A 17013-nucleotide genomic window follows, 5' to 3' on the forward strand; every position below is an offset into this window, starting at 1 on the left:
CACTAGCCTGAACCCCTTTACTATCAGAAGCAACATCATTTACTATATCTGCACATGAAGTAGAAGCATTAAAATTGTTCACACATTTAAAAACAGGCTTGAATTCCTCTAGGGATCCTGATCCAACAATTTCATATTGAACCTATTTACCATGCTTCATGTCTTTTACCTTTTCTTCCTGCTCTGTGGTAAGAAGAAGAATAGTATAGTTGTCATTGTATGGTGGGGGTACTTGACTATATCTTATACCCTCACCTTCGTTTTCTTTCCACCATAATTGATTTTCAATCATTGAATTAACTACTATACTGGAACCATTGAATTTTTTAAAGTCTAGTTCAGCCCTTTCAAATTTACTAGTTAGATTCAAAGTTTATAACTTGGAGGCTTCCAGTTTAACAGTTAATTCAGTGATTTCCTGTTTGGCATCTAGGTGGTGACAACATTTTATACTTAGAGATGTCCTTTTTCTGTGCTTCTATTTTGTCTATGAAAGCTTTTTCATTTGTCTTAAGTTTAAAGTTTTCAGATTTCACTCTTTCCATGTCTCTAATTAAGTTATTATTGTGGAGCTTGTATAATTCTATCTTATCAAAACAATCTTGAGAACATGGTTGAAAACTTACCTCAAATGATGAACTCTGAAATACTACTTGTGAGGGAGCAGACTGATTAAGAGTACTTCTAAACATTGAGATGAGTTAAGGAGAATCCAGTGAGTAATTAAATAAATTAATCCGATTTTCCCGCCAAAATTTTTCAAAAAAATATGATCGCCAAAATTCTCAAGAAAGATGTCCCACTCGAAAGAAGCGTCTAAGAAAAATTTTGTTCAATACAAATTTTTCAGGTTTTCCCGCCAAAAAATTCACCGAAAATCACAAAAAAAAATTTATTTTCGCCAAAGTTTCAAAAATGAATTTTTACTTATAAGGAGTATTCTGGAAAAATTCTGTTTAAGAAAAATTTTCCCGCCAAAAAACTCTTTTTTTTCAAAGCTTGACCGAGAACCTTGGCTTTGACCGAGAACTTGAAGGGTTGACCGAGAACTCAATGTTGACCGAAAACAATCTTTGACCGAGAACAATTAATGGCCTAAAACCCCTTAATTTGCCGAGAACACTTGAACGGAGCCGAGAACGATCAAAACTGACCGAAATCACTTGATTTTGGCCGAAAACTCTTATTTTTGGCTGAGAGATCTTGTTTAACAACCGAAAACAGTGCAATATGGACGAGAACACCCAAAAAACGCGTTTGACTGGCTGATTTTGGTAACAACCAAATCCCTGATTTTATGGGATTCAAATTGTTTCCAAGGATAAAGTCATCTTTGACCAAACCAACAACTGTTCTTCTTCTCCGATCTAAATCTCGCCTAAATAACACAAAGAACTACCAAACACCCGAGATTTTGAATCTGCTGATATCAAACGGAGCCTTGAATGGTTCAAAAGGCTCTGATACCAATTGTAAGTCCCGAATCTGGATCACTACAGTATGATATCAACCTAAACACGATGTTAGTGAGGAATCCTAACACCATGGTGATTCAAGAACGAGAATACAAAAAACAATATAATATAATGAACACAATAATACTCCAAATGCACACGATTATATTAACAAATCGTCTGGTACATGAGTTTTCTCTCTTGATGGTGGCTACTACTGATTAACAGCTTCTATCAATGTGAATAACCAACCATAAACCATATACATGTTATCTATATATAGGGGAAACACACAACCTAGCTCAACATAAAGCCCAAGCCCAAACTAGCCTAACCGAAATCCATAGGGATTTCGGTATTACACCAATGTAATTCTTCAACTCGTCTTTGTTTACATCACTTTAGTCTTGATCATGTCGTGGCCTTTTGATATGCGTCAATTTAACCAATTTATGACCCAACAAGCTTGATTAGCATTCATCATAAAGACTCGTCCTTGATTACCAGGGTTTCCTTAAGGTATTTGAGGGGGAGGAGGAGGTGGTGCTTGGATGGCTTGCATGAGTTGGATGAGTGGTGCATTTAGTTGGGGAAGTTGTGGTTGATAGGTTTGAACTTGGTAGGCTTGGGTTTGATGGTGGGGTACGGCTAAGGTTTGGGTTTGGTTAGCATAAGCGAGGCGAGGGCAATTGTTGCGGAAATGAATGGGATCGCCACAGTTAAAGCAAGCTCGGGGTTGTTGAGGAGGGTTTTGTGGGTATGGTGCAAAACGGTTTTGGGAATTTTGGGGAGTGGTTCTTGGTTGATTGGGTTGAGTACGTTGTGCGGATCGACATGTGGTGTTTAGATGACCAAATCGGTTGCAAAGAGTGCAATGGCGACAAGGAAAGTGTGACGGGTGGTGAAGTTGACAATTGTTGCATAGTGGGAAGGTACTGGTATAGGGTTTTCGATTTTGTGGGGGAGATGGGGGTTGTTGTTGAGGTTATGGTTGGGTAACGACATAGTTTCGGTTATTGGCTTTGGGTTTCTTTTTGTTGCTATGGTGGGAAGAGTTTGAGCAGTTGATGGCTTGAGGTGGTGGGTCAACTTTGGCTTGTGGTGAGGGTTCGGTTTTGCTTGTATCACTTTTCTTCTTGAGGGTTAGGGTACCCGCCTTGACATGGTTCTCGGATAGCGCACCGGCTAGAGTAATTGCGTCCTCAAGGTTCGTGGGTTTGCTACTCATTACTGAGTCCCGGATTTACATAGGTAAACCCCCGATATATTTGTTAAGTTCCCATTCCGACGGGGTAACCAAATGAGGGACGTGGATGCTCAATTCATGAAATCGGAGCGAGTAGACGGCGTTATCACCACTTTCTTGTTTCAAGTTCCAAAATTCCTCCTCGAACTTTTGGAGCTCGTGTTTGGGACAAAACTTTTTCGTCATGAGTTCCTTGAGTTCGGAACATGGGAGCGCCATAGCCGTATCCATCCCTTGGAGGTGCATAAAACTACCCCACCATGTAAGAGCAAAATTTCTTAAACATGCTCGAAGCAAAATTTGTCTTTTTCGCATCGGGGCACTCGCTATGTCGAAACACACTCTTCATCGTTTCAAACCATTGCAACAAGGTAGTCGTACAGTTTGTACCAAAGAACTCAGTTGGGTTAGCACTGGTAAATTGTTTATAAGAGTAGGATGCGGGTTTGGGTTCAACGGGTGCGACAACGGGTTGAGTAGCTTGTATTTGGGTTAAAAGTTCGGGAATCACCGCGGCCATTTGTTTGACGACGAAAGTAGCCATGCGTCGGCTGGAGTTCTTGCACGGTTGGCGGTTTAGATAAGGCATTTTATAAATTATAAAGAAATGAAATAAGTTTGAGGTAAATAGAAATGAATATAAGGGTGTATAAAAATAAAATAAAATTTTTAAGTTTGATTGTGAATTCCTAGAGTTAGTGAGGAGGAGATGTTAGTGTTAAAAAAAGTATAAAACTTTGTATATAAATAACAGTTCATAAATAATACGTAAATGATTTTGAGAGGTTCTACCTTGAAAATTTTGAGATTTGTAGTGTTGAAAAATCGTACATGAACCACCATGATTTGATATTCCGCCACTATAATTTTTTATAAGACATCATGTTGGAGTCTAAACATGTGCACGTATCACCGCGTTTTTTTTTCATGTTTTCGACTCAAATAGCGATAATAAAATAATAAATCGGGATACAACGTCATGTCAAAACACTAGTCCACGTATCACCGTGGCTCTATTGTTTCAACACCAAAAATTTGGATGGCGAACGGAATACTCGCATTCGACAACTTAAAGTATTTACATGTATAACACGGTTCGTTGGCCTAGAAAACGAACACTAAAATTCAACCATCCCATGTAAGTAAATCACATTCGATTCTTGGAATATTTTTGTCAAATGGTCGTTTCATAGTGTTTCGCTCTCTATGATGACTACAAATCCGATATAAATGCAACCTTTAAGGGATCTTAAATAACGGGATCCAAGTTAAGCTTGTAATACATAAAACACAATAAAAAAATCTATGTTTTTTTGCGTTTTAAGGTAAGAATACCTTGAAGTACTATGAAAGTGTGTGTATGTGTACATTTATGATTTTGTTGAAATAAATAAGTTTATAAATAATTAAGTGTAATGAATAATCAAGTAGAGTAAACACATATAAGCACCACGTATAAGGACCCTAAGGCAAAAACTATACTAGGTCGCAGGGCCGGCTCCGAAAAGACGAAAAAACTTTTGGGCCAAATGCGAACTTTTTTTAGCCTTAAGTAAAAGAAACATTTTGTTGGGTTTAAACAATTTAATTATAAATTGGCTTATTTGATTATGATTTAAGTTGTGTAAAAAACTTTTGTATAAAAATAAGCTTAAAATTATCACAAATAAGACTATAACCCACAACCTTTTGGTTAGATGTCATACCCCTTTACAACTAGACCAAGCTAGTGGTTATGTAATTATGTTGAAACATTGATTATACACTTGTTTTTGATAAAAATACATATAACTTTTTTTTTTGAAAAAAAAAAATTTGGGCCTAGCGGAGTGTCGGGCCTATGGCCGTCGACTACCCTGCCATGCCTCAAAGACGGCTCTGCTAGGTCGTTACGTCTAACCACCTGTCCTATAGTCTTATAGCTCTGATACCAATCTGTCACACCCCGACCAAAGGCTGCGGAACATGCCGGGGTGCAACAGATTGCCCAAAAATACAAAACACTATTTAAAGTGAAAATATTTAAGCAACTCATTTAAATTCATAAAATCATAAAGTGTCACATAACATTTTCATACAATAATAAATTCAAATCATAGCAAATAATATATTGTTCATTTTACTAATATCCTAATAGTCTTGATAACGTTTTATTCAAGTCTCGAGTCAACCGAAATTCAAACATGTAACATTGCATAAAATGAAATTTGTCAACACAAAGGTTGGTGAGCAATTTCATAGTTTTGAATAATAAGTATATAATAGGAAATTCCACAACTTGTATACAAAAAAATAAATAATAGCAACAATTTAGATAATGAAATCGTTAATAAGAATACATTAACGCACCTTGCTATAAGGGGATGCCAAATAGTCTAGGATTTATATGAAATCGTTAATAAGAATACACTAACGACACAATTCTATAAGGGGATGCCAAATATACTCGGATTAATGAATCAAGCAACCAAAAGCGGTAAACACATTAGCAACTAAGCATGCAAGCATATAAAACCAAATCGAGCATTTATTTAAGTAAAGTATACAATAAAGATTGTGGTTTAAGACTCAAGTATAAAACATTTAGTTTGAATAAATATGCAATATCACCCCTAAAACGAAAGATGGAAAACGGGGGATGAAAGTACTCACGTTCAAGTAATAAACTTGAAAGATTGATGATTTGGACATTAACGGAACGACGAGTTTAATGAACCAATGAACAAAGCCTAAAAGGAAAAAAGTCTTATATTAGAAAAAGTTGCCTTGGAAGTCTTTAAATAAAAATAAATGATAAGAAATGCCAACAATTAGAGTTTAAAGTTTAAAATGTAAATATTTAAGGAATTATAATATTAGTCTTTAAAAATATAAGTTTGCTTGAAACAGGGTTAAAGTATCTAGCCCTTAATATTTACTAATCTATGTTAAATAATAAGGTGGGTAAAAATGCAAGAATGCAAGTCCCTTTATAATATATATACTAAAACGGGTTTTAACGAGTGTTCGGGTTGTTGGTTCGGGTCTTGATAATTGGTCAAACCCGAAGTCAACTTTCCAAAATAATAAATGTTATGAGATAACTCTAAAAAATCTAATAAGACTTAACCAAGTATGTAGTTCTATTGTTTTAGAACTAACAACGCCCGTTAAGCGGGGGTTTGGTTTTGTTGGTCCAAACTTTGTTATAAGATCAAGCTGGATTCAACATTCCGAGTACTTTAAGAAAATAATTAAAATCAGTTTGTAAAGTATTTTTAAAGAAAATATACAAGCCTTGATAGCTAGATACACACTTGTGTGTCTTAGGCGAGTGAAATCGGTTTAGTTCGTTTGGGTTTGGTTTCCATCTCGGAATAAGATCAAGAGTGGTTGCCACATGCCCAAACATCAAAGAACTTGTATAATAAATTATAAATGATGATACTTAAGTTTTACAACCAAAAAGTCAACAATAAAGTCTTTAAACAAAAGATCGGTTTTCCGTTCGGATCTTGTTTCAGGTTAAGACCGAGGTTAGATTCTACAAACCCATAACCATGGAACTCATAAAAATGATTTTAGAAACTTAAATCTAATATAAAGCATGTTTATACAATTATTTAACAAAACTAGTAAACAAAGTTCGGTTTACGGTTTAGAGCTATTTACGGGTATACCGAGGATAGTCTCTACAAACCCATAACCATAGAACTCAATAGATATGATGTAAAAACTAAAATGAGCAGAATTTAAGCATGGTTAGTAAGCATAAACAAGTTATATAATTATATATATATCAAGGACTACGTAAGTCCTCCATGAAGCCTTGCCTTACGAGGCCCGAGACTCCACCGACTGAGACCGGAGAAGTGATCACCAAAGGTAACAAGGGGTGTATATTATATATATGTTGTATAACCATCTTCAAGTATTAATAAGAGCTAACAAGTTGATGATCAGTTTGACTTTCGAAAGTCAAACTTCCAAGAACAAAGAAAACAACCTTTAAAAACCTTGAATTTGAGAGAGAAAATGAAGTATGAGCAGGGATTAATGGAGAAGAGGGTCCTGTATATATAGGATAAGATTGAAAGGGTTATGCATGAGGTTTAATGTGTAAAAAGTCGGATTGAATAATAGGGTGTAAAGAACAAACAACAAAAAAAAGCTGCTGGTGCAGACTCCCTTAGCGCGACGCTAACTGCCCAAGGTATGGATGTTAGCGCGGCGCTAAGTGTGCCTGATGGAAATTCTGAACTTTCAAAGTTAGTAGTTTGGCCACCGGAGTTGGTTTTAAGCGTTTTAAGGCCATTTTAGGGACCGAAAATGGTGTTTTTGAGACCCTACAAGTATAAAACAAATATGTAACATAAAATCCATCATTTTGATTATATCGAAGGTTTCGGTTTACAAAACAGGTCGGTTTACATTATAAACGAATACAAATAGGACCCGAAATTGACTAATGTCACATGCGTAATAGTTCAGCAAAACTCTTATGTCACATAAGAACTATAATGGGTAAAACAATATGAACATTAATAATTTAAGAAGCAACAATCTTGTTTTTTACATTTTTCTACGCAACACAACAGAAGTTGAGAAACCATATATTATATTGCTAAAAGACATACCTGAGACAGGAATGAGAATGTGAAGTTGCAGACGGTGAATGAAGCCAGAGGATTCCAACTTAGACCCGTTACAATCAAAATCCTACATGAAATTTTAACGACTTAAAGCTAAATTTAAAGAACTAAAACCTCCACAACAAATTTTAGATTTTGCTCAGAACATCCAGATATATTAATGAAATTCAGAGATTGTAAACTACACATACATGCATACAAGAGATGGCTATATTTGATCTGACTCCAAGCAACTTCAATCGTTCCATTTAAACACCAATTACAACTTCAAAACACGAGTATAGATAAGTTGCAGTTGATTATCACCATTACCAAACGTAATCAAACCAAAAAACATACCTCTCAAAATCTCGATCGAATCTCTAGGCCGACCCCTTTCACGAATTTAACCCAAACAGAGTGTAATACATGTACCATTTGATCGATTGTTACTCCCATTCTACGATTTCAGGTGTAATTTTCTCACGGTTTGAAGGCTTGGATGCGATTTAGGGTTTTTTTTGTAGTGCTCATTTCTCTATGCTACTCTCTTTGCCCTATATCGTCTGTTTGTGTGAGATTTTAGGTTTTGAAATTTGAATTCTGATCGCATGTTTTCAACTTTGAGGTTTTAGATGCTTAAGACACTGGTACATCATGTTTAAATAGGTTGTACCTCTTAATTTTAAGACATTATTTTTGGTCAAATTACTAATATGTCCATCATATAATAGATACAGATAGATAGGTTTTTTATCGCAACTACACGTTAGGAATAGTTTGGAATTGCATAAGAGCATTCCCATCCCATCCCCTATAATTATGTGAGAGGGATTGGTAAATTATAGGGGTGAATTTTGAATGATTGTGAGTGTAAATTATAGGGTGAAGAGAGAAATGTAGTTATTTTTTGTAAATTGGGGGAAAATTGTTTGCCCCTATTTATTTTTAATATTTGTTAGATTGGTTGTGAGTAGAGTAGAGAGAAAACTGTAATGATAAAGGTATTATTTAAATTAACAGGAAAGAGAAATGTATTGTTTTGTATTGTAATTATAGAGATGAGGATGGAGAACGGGACGTGAATGCTAAGGGGGTAATTTTGGGATTCCTCCTCCCGCCAGTCGCTCCCTCCCTCTTTCTTTTCAAACCAAACAACAACAAGAATTGAATTCGGATTCGTAAGAGGTGCCAAATTCATCCTTTTCAATTCACTTGTTTCTTTCTTTGATTTGCCTACTTATTTTAAGTTAATTGAGCTTGCCAATTCTATCTATACACCATCAAACCCTATTTTTTTTTCCGATAATTTTTATAAATAAATAAAGCATACGAGATCTCAACTGCTTAACTGAATGTTTAATGAAGCTGATTATGTCTATTGTTTTGTTTTTACCCGTGCCTAATTTTGTTTACTGAAAGCAGAGTTGCCATGAAACCAAACGCACAGAGAAAAGAAAATATAGCTCCGCCACCTGCCAGGAACGTTGTAGCAGCAAGTAAACTCAAAAAAGCCACAAACTCACAAAAAAGGCCCCCGCGAAAAGCGCCAGGTTAATGTTCAACTTTTTTTTACTTATATATCATGTGGTTTTACCTCTGCATAAGATCAAAAAACTGAATTAGAGATCTTAGATTGGTCAAGTTTCTTTCACTTTACTATATTACTTATTCTTGATTTGACCAGTATTGTAAAACTCGCTAGGCGCTAGTCAGGTGGCAGGGTACCACTACTGATTAATCGAACTGGAAACTTATTTGTACTTTTGTATATAGTTATATAAACACGCACACACAAGTTTTTCATAATTATATATATAATTTTTCAAATTTATTAGTTGAATTGGATTAATTAGTATGATTAAACCAAATTTTGACCAAAATTTGGCCGATTATGACCGCCTTGACAGATTACCGATTTTAGGGGCAGATTAGCTGAAATCGCATTGGCAGCCCAGTGATTAGCGAGTATTTGGCGATTATTCGCCGCCTAGAATTGGTTTGTACGGCTCTGACTGATTGTCATTATATCTTTAAGTTTTCATGATTGGTATATGTCTGCATAAGCTTATTATTACTGCTTTTATGTAAATCTAATCTTTCAAGGGAACCATTGCAGTTGCTTTGTCTGTTAATGCTACAGAAGTAGTCAATCAGAAGCTTTCAGTTAATGAAGGGTGTATAGGTGGAACTAGGCAAGACATTGACCCTTTGACTAAGATTAAGCTGCAGCTTTTTCCAATTGATGAAGTTACTCGATCTGGATTAGAGAAGGTGAGTTTATGAAGTTAGGTTATGTTTTCATTTCTTACTGGTCAAAAAGTTAAAAAAATGCTTAAAAGGAAACGGGTCAAACTGGCTGAAAGTCGCACAATGTACGTTATTAATGTATAGAAGTTAAAATTTTGTATTCAAAATAGACTATTATTTGGCCTGTAATTGAACACGCCCCGGGCATGTTCATGTTCGTTTGTTTAACTTTAACCTGACAAACGATTTAAACAAACGGGGTTTTCTTGCTCGTGTTCGTTTGTTAAGAAAGTGAGTTTGTTTTTGGTCATTTATGTTTGTTTGCTAACAGTATAAACACAGGCTGACAAATTTAAGCGAACAAACATAACTTAACATTGATTAACTTAACAGAATTGAGTGAAAACCAATGAAATGTAAATGTGAATATCAATCTAGTGGGCCTAAAAAGTTATAAAACTAGACTAAATTGTAATGAGTGATACTTTAATTTCATAAAAGTGGACTAAATTGTAATGGACCTAAACGATTTAAATAAATATACAAGCAACTGAACTTAAAATAACATAAATTGGCGAACATAAATGTATGTAACGTAAAGAAGTCAAGAGCATTAACGAATTTAAATAAATGAACATAAACGAACATTAATGGATGAACAAGACATGTGTTTATGTTCGTTCGTTTAAATCAATGTACAAACAATGTTATTCGTGTTCGTTCATTAATTGAATAAATGAACATAAGCCAGCTTTCTATTGAACAGTTCATCAGTTCATTATCGGAATGACATAGCTGTTTTTTATCCTTTGGACAAAAAGTTTTCAGGGTTAGACCAATTAGTCAATCCACCTATTTTGTCACATCAGCAATGCTTTCATGTGATGAATCTGATATGATTTATTATTACTAGTTACTAATTATATAAACTTTGTAATAGGATGGTCTTAATCCATTCCTAGAACTCACACTCAAAGCTAGGAAGAAGATATCATCTGTCATTAAACACATTCATATGAAATGGAGTGGATCCCGCATAGCTATAGGGGAGCCAATGCTTGTGCCTTACGATGCACACCTCAGACAATCACAATCACCTATGTGCACAAGATGGACTTCAAAAGACTTCAATATTACTGCAGGAGATGTTTATACAGCTGTACAAAGTCCTGCTGTATTTCGTTTGAGGTTTGAGTTACTTTTATATTTATATTCAATACACATGGCAAATTCTTTTTTAAAACCTTGGTCAAACATGTCCAGGTAGGGGTCTTTGAAATTTATATTGGGTTAATCGAGTGAGTGGGGTGCATGCCTCAGTTTTGGGCTAAAACTGAACCAAAAACTGAAAATTTGGTTTTTAAGTCTGAAAACTGTTTGGGTTTACCATTGTGCTTGAAATTTTCGGGTCTAAATAATTTGGCTCAAAATAGTGAATTTGAGCCTAATTTATTTTGTTAGTTAATGATTAATTGATTATTATACATTTGGGCTGAAATATTTGGGTTACACCATACAGTAAATTTTAATAAATTACACAACATTCAAAAGTAAAAATGAAATTCATACATTCGGTTTGGTTTTTATTTTTTCGGTTTCATTACATGCAAAACCGAAATTGAAGCGAGAATTCGGTTTTTACAAAAAACATAAAACCAAACCGCTGTTTTTTGTTGATTTAGTTTACAGATCGGTTTTTTGGTTTCATGCACACCCCTAGTTTGTTTATTCAAGCCACATACCAACCGACTGAAAAGGTTGATGGAAAAGTTTAAAATCGATCTGGTTTTTTCTGTTTAAGGCAAAAGTATCATGTCTATTACTAAGTGTGTGCGTGTGCATATATCAACGTATAAACTTGATGTTTTGCATTTCATAGTTATGGGTGGTTCTCTCATCACGAGCCTCAAAGGGTTTCTGCAGCAACTGACATGCATAATTGCATAAATTCCGAAGGCATACACAAACTGATTGACACTGCAGAAGATAAAAAATGTGTAGATGCAACAGTCCAATTAGATGTAACTGCAAATCCGGTAAATGCATATTGTTTTCGTCACATTTCCACTCAAACACAAACTTTACTGTTCTAAAACATACATAAACATCATTACCAATGAAACACATGTTGTATTTAATAGGATACTGAAGTCAAGACTGGTCAAAGCCATGAATTATCACGGTCAACAGATGATAACCTGACCAATTTGACAATGGGAGGACTTTTCTCTTTGGAAGGAAATACTTCAAACAATGATTTGAAATCTTGCCAGCTGTCCACTGATATAAGCATTGGTGGCCTGCTTTCCGAGGCATCTTTACAGGGAAAGCTCAATAATCAAGCCCCGATTCCCGCTCCAATTCCATGGGATGATAATTTAAATGTTTTAAGCATTGGTGGACTTTTATCAGAAGCATCATTGAAGGCCAAGATTAATAACAACAATAACAATACTAATAATAATAACAATGACACGTTTATTTCTGATTCACTTGATGCCATGGTCTCTTCGCACGTTAAAACCAACGGGTCTTCTATATTGGATGCGGAAGAGACATGTCATGCTTTTGCGTTTAAGAAGTTCGCTTCATCCACCAAAAATGCGCGTGTTACTGCACGATCTACTCAATATTCGATTTCAAACCTGTTCAGATTTCCTCATATTCAAGAGGTTAAATTAATGTTTACACTTGAATTCTGTTTAGAGTTGCAAGTTTCTAAGAAATTGTTAATGTTTATCTGCAGCGGCAGCAGACTGAAAAACAAGTTGAAAGTAGTTGTGGTGGTCAACAATTTGGTGAAGATAGCAGAAGCCTTGGGTTAAGAGGCATAACTTGGGTGGGTATTCTTAATTATATATTTCTATAATAGCTTTGTGTATATTAATAATTACTATATATATATATATATATATAGGGGTGGGTTAAAATAAAAAAAGAGAGTTTTTTAGGAAGAGTAAGAATAGATCTAGACACTTGGATATAGGATCTAGTGGTGGTTTAGATTAGTAGTTTCCAAAATAACAAATAGTTTCTTTGGATCTAGGATTTATGCTACATAGTTTTTAGATAGGCTCATAGAGTTTTCTAACATCAACTTTTATGCCCTTCTTACTATTCTTAGAAAACTTTTTATTTTATCCCTTTTCTATATACAATAATCCTTAACGTACCTTAACGTACAAAAATACTTATATTTATGAAATTGATCCATGAAATCACATTCCAACATCCCGGAATCATCAATAAATACCCAATTAATCATCGATTCACCGAAAAAAACAGATTTGGATCGTTCATCGATCAATTTTTTTACCTTTTTCACGAAACCTGTTTTGAGCGTATTATGTTTTTCTTGAGCGTTTTTGTATTTTGGCTTGAGCGTTTTTGTATTTTGGCTTTGAGTGTTTTGTTTTTGCATTGAGCGTGATTCACGTACGTTTTTGTACGTTAAGGATTATTGTACGATAACCTGACTCTCTCTCTCTCTCTCTCTCTCTATATATATATATATATAAGGGAACGTTAACGTACAAATGAAATTAACATGCTAATTGTGAGAATCAAGTAGAGTAATTATGTAATCACATAAATAATAACACTTTTCATTAACTTTTTACACGTAAAACAACAAATCTCATTAACGTTTTACAAGTTAAACAAAAGTTTTTAAGATTTTACATGTGAAAATTTAATATTTTACATGTAAAATAACATTTTTCATTAACATTTTACACGTAAAACAAAAAATCTCATAAAATTTTACATGTAAAACAACACGTTTTGTTATAATTTTAATGTATATTCAACAGTTATATATATATATATAGGGGATTATTCAGGAGAGAAGTCAAGTTATTGCGAGAAGTGCGAGAAGTAATTCAAGTTTTCTTTTTTTTTTTTTATTTTGAATGGGGGTTGCTAGGTATTTTTTTACATATTTTATTTTTTTAATTAATTTTTTGGTTTTTTTTGAAGGTTTTTTTTTGGACTAGGGATGCTAGATAAATATTTTGGTTTTTTTACTTTTTATATTTTTTCGTTTTATAATTATTTTGATTTTCTTTTACAAAAATGATGTGATGTAGATGATTGAGGAATCACCATAAGGATGTGGGGGAGTTGATCAAGGGTTGGAAATGGTGTTCCCTAGTTCCCCACTTTTTTGGAGTTCCTTAATGAACTCATCCCTATATATATATATATATATAGTTATGTAATTAATAGTCTCATATAGACTTGTGAACCGGCTTGGGCTCGTCAAATAAGCTTAAATTTAGGCTCGAGCTTGTTTAAGCTCGGCTCGATTCGAGCTTTTGGCGAGGCAATCTTGAGTAGCTCAAGAGCGGCTTGACTCGTTTACATCCCTATTGAAAATCTACCCAAATACTATTTCAACTAGGGGTGTAATGGGACGTGTTGAGCCGAGCTCAGGTTTGCTAATCTTGAGTTATGTTTGTTTCGAGCTTTATATCTAAAGGTCAAGCTTGGTTCGTGAGAAAGTTTTCAAACTTCTTTATTATTTATTAATTATTTAATATACTATCTGCATAAGTATATGGTTATTTTTGTGTATATTCATGTTTTTTTATATAAGTAATATAACATAATATATAGGATATTGGTTTTTAATACTTTTAGCTTTCACTCTTTGGACAATAACACTTCCAACTAACGAGTTGTCTCCCACCACTCCCATAATTTGTTTCTTCTGTCACTTCTGAACTTAACGGACCCTAACTCCGTAATTTTTTTTGCTGACGTGGCGTGTTTTTGCTGATGTGGCATCCTATTTGGAAATTACCTTATTTAAAATAACCTAACAAAACAACAAATAATATACATACACACACAAACCTCCACCACTTCCGGCCTCTATTGCCGGCACCACCGCCTCCATTTCCGGTCACGTTGGAATCGTTTTAATGGTTCAGAGATATGATCGTATCAATTTGCTACTGCTGTAGCTTGTGATGGATGGTTGGATAACGATGAATGAGATAGTTTCCCAAGATCAAATTAGGTTGCCGCCACCATCGCGTTTTTCCGGCGACTTCGTCGTTACCGATAGAGCAATGATTCGAGGTAATAATCATTGGATTCTGCTTGTTTATTTATTCCGACGAGTAGAGTGCAATGTTTATTACCTCGAATCGTTGCTCTATCGTTAACGACGAAACTCGCCGAAAAAACACGTGGTGACGACAACCTCAATTGAGCCTGGGAAACTACCTCATTCATCGTTATCCAACCATCCATCACAAGCTACAACAACAGCAAATTGGTACGATCATATCTCTGAACCATTAAAATGATTCCAATGTGACCGGCAATGATGGAGGCGGTGGTGGTGAAGGTGGCGTTATAGGCCGGAAGTGGTGGTGGTGGTGTTTGTGTGTGTGTAATATATGTATGTATATATGTTTATGTATGTATATTATTTGTGATTTTTTTAATAAGGTATTTTCCATATAGCATGCCACATCAGCAAAAAAATGCCACGTCAGCAAAAAAAACTAACGGACTTAGGGTTCGTTAAGTTCGGGAGTGACAAAAAAAAAACAAGTTTGGAGTAGTGGGAGGCAAATCGTTAGTTGGGAGTGTTAATGTCCAATGAGTGAAAGTTGACATTATTAAAAACCAATATCCATATAACATTTAGTTATTTTATTATATTATTAATCAAAAAAATAGCGTGAAACCATGTGTTTTACATAAAAAGAAATTCATAAAAAGTTTGTTTTACATGTAACAAACCCATTGTTACATATCTTTGTTTTTGAACTTTTGCATATACATGCATTTAGAAGCTATTTAAATAAAAAAACGCTTTTTTGAAAAAAGAAAAAAAAACAAATTTTTATATGTAAAAATGAGTTTTAGTTTAATGTGGTTTTTACATGCAAATTTGGTGGTTTCTCGGTTCCCCAATGAACTTCCCTCTCTCTCTCTCTTTATATATATATATGTGTGTAAAAGCTTGGTCTCGTTTATTAAACGAGCTTCATTTTTAGCTTTAACTTTGGCTCGAGCTCGTTGAAGCCCGTTCGATTCGACCGTTATCGAGCTGACCTCGAGTAGAGTGACTCTGCTTGTTTAACCCCTAATTTAAACACGTGTTTTGAATGGTTGCTCTACATTTTATTGTTTTGGTGTTTGTTTCTTATAAATGGTTTACAGAACGAGTCGTTAGGTCCGTTTGATCTTGGCAACTCCATGCCCTGGAAGGTTTTCGGTGGGGGTAACGTTTGATCACTTGATCTTCTTCAACAAGTAGATTCCGGAGACTGAGGATGTTAAAAATCTTTTTTTTTTACTGGATATTATATTGAAAATATGTGTGTTAATCAAATTTTCAGAAGAAAAAGAAATCGACAAATAGAATTAAGTATTTTTGTTCTTGTTTTGTTTGTGGTTTTAGGGATTTGAGTTTAAAATAGTATCACATACATGATATTTTAGCTGACTAATAATATAAATTGTTACATTTCTTTTCTTTTCTTCTCCTCTATGTGATTTAAATTTATAAAGAAGAGATCTGCTACCAGTTAATCATGTGTATGGAATCTTTACTATCAATGTACTATGCACCGGTTAAGACTTTTGATTTGGGCTCATCTTGCATCAACACTTTAGTGACCATCAGTACTTTCAACTCTTCTTCTTCAACAACAAATTCAATCTTGGTTTTCTTCTTTCATTACAACTGACTCATTTGTTGTTTCCTCGTGTTTTTCTTCCACATCAATTTCAACAGCCATCAAAACAAGGTTTCTAGAACTCATCTCCATAAGCTAAACTACTCAAATCCACAAATTCTTGTGTAAGGAAGCTTTATTGCTTTGGAAGGTTTTGATTTGGAGCAGTAGCTGAATAAAAACAAATTCAAAAAGTCGATTCGGTGTGCAAACCTTTCGACATTTGGAGCAGTAGTTGAATATGTAATATGTTGAATAAAGATGTGTGATGATTACGCTAGTGTAAACGTTAGTTACACCTACAAACTTTTATTTCGGTGCATCCCAAAACTCTTTCGAAGTTGAACAATGAAGTAATTCGTCAATAAATTTGTTCCGTCATTGAAAGCAATGCATGAGATTTGGCATCAAATTCCAAAATTTTAAAATCCTAAAATCAGAATAGTTTTTCGGTCATCTTCAAGATCGATAATTTTGGGAACGTATGGTCCGTACATTACCGACGTCTATTAACTGGTGTATTGGTTTGAAAGAAAAGGAATCATTCGCTTTTTCCAGCATCGGTGGCATTGTGGACGATCTAGTGTTGGGAGGATCAAGAATGATTCACTAATTTTACATAATTTTTGAATTTAAAAATTGTGTATAAAACATAGCATGAACTTGGTTTTTAGTAAACCAACTGAATTTGTTAAGAATAGAAGCAACAACACATTAAATATAAATTTCGAACTTATAACTTGTTTCTAAATTGA

At 34.5% G+C, this 17013-nt stretch overlaps 1 protein-coding gene across 1 annotated transcript; it reads left to right on the forward strand.

Moving 5' to 3' along the window:
- The first annotated feature begins 8472 nt into the window (after positions 1–8472).
- Positions 8473–16021, forward strand: LOC143620539 (TSL-kinase interacting protein 1-like). Its single transcript, XM_077092211.1, has 8 exons — positions 8473–8498; positions 8736–8863; positions 9430–9584; positions 10501–10748; positions 11440–11596; positions 11702–12232; positions 12307–12399; positions 15741–16021. The coding sequence occupies exons 2-8, from the start codon at positions 8743–8745 to the stop codon at positions 15810–15812; spliced, it is 1377 nt and encodes a 458-aa protein (XP_076948326.1). The 5' UTR covers positions 8473–8498; positions 8736–8742; the 3' UTR covers positions 15813–16021.
- Positions 16022–17013: the final 992 nt, after the last annotated feature.

This window comes from Bidens hawaiensis, unplaced genomic scaffold, assembly GCF_021521415.1.
Source record: "Bidens hawaiensis isolate Kalapana, Puna unplaced genomic scaffold, B.hawaiensis_p1.1 tig00002602_1, whole genome shotgun sequence".
NCBI lineage: Eukaryota > Viridiplantae > Streptophyta > Magnoliopsida > Asterales > Asteraceae > Bidens > Bidens hawaiensis.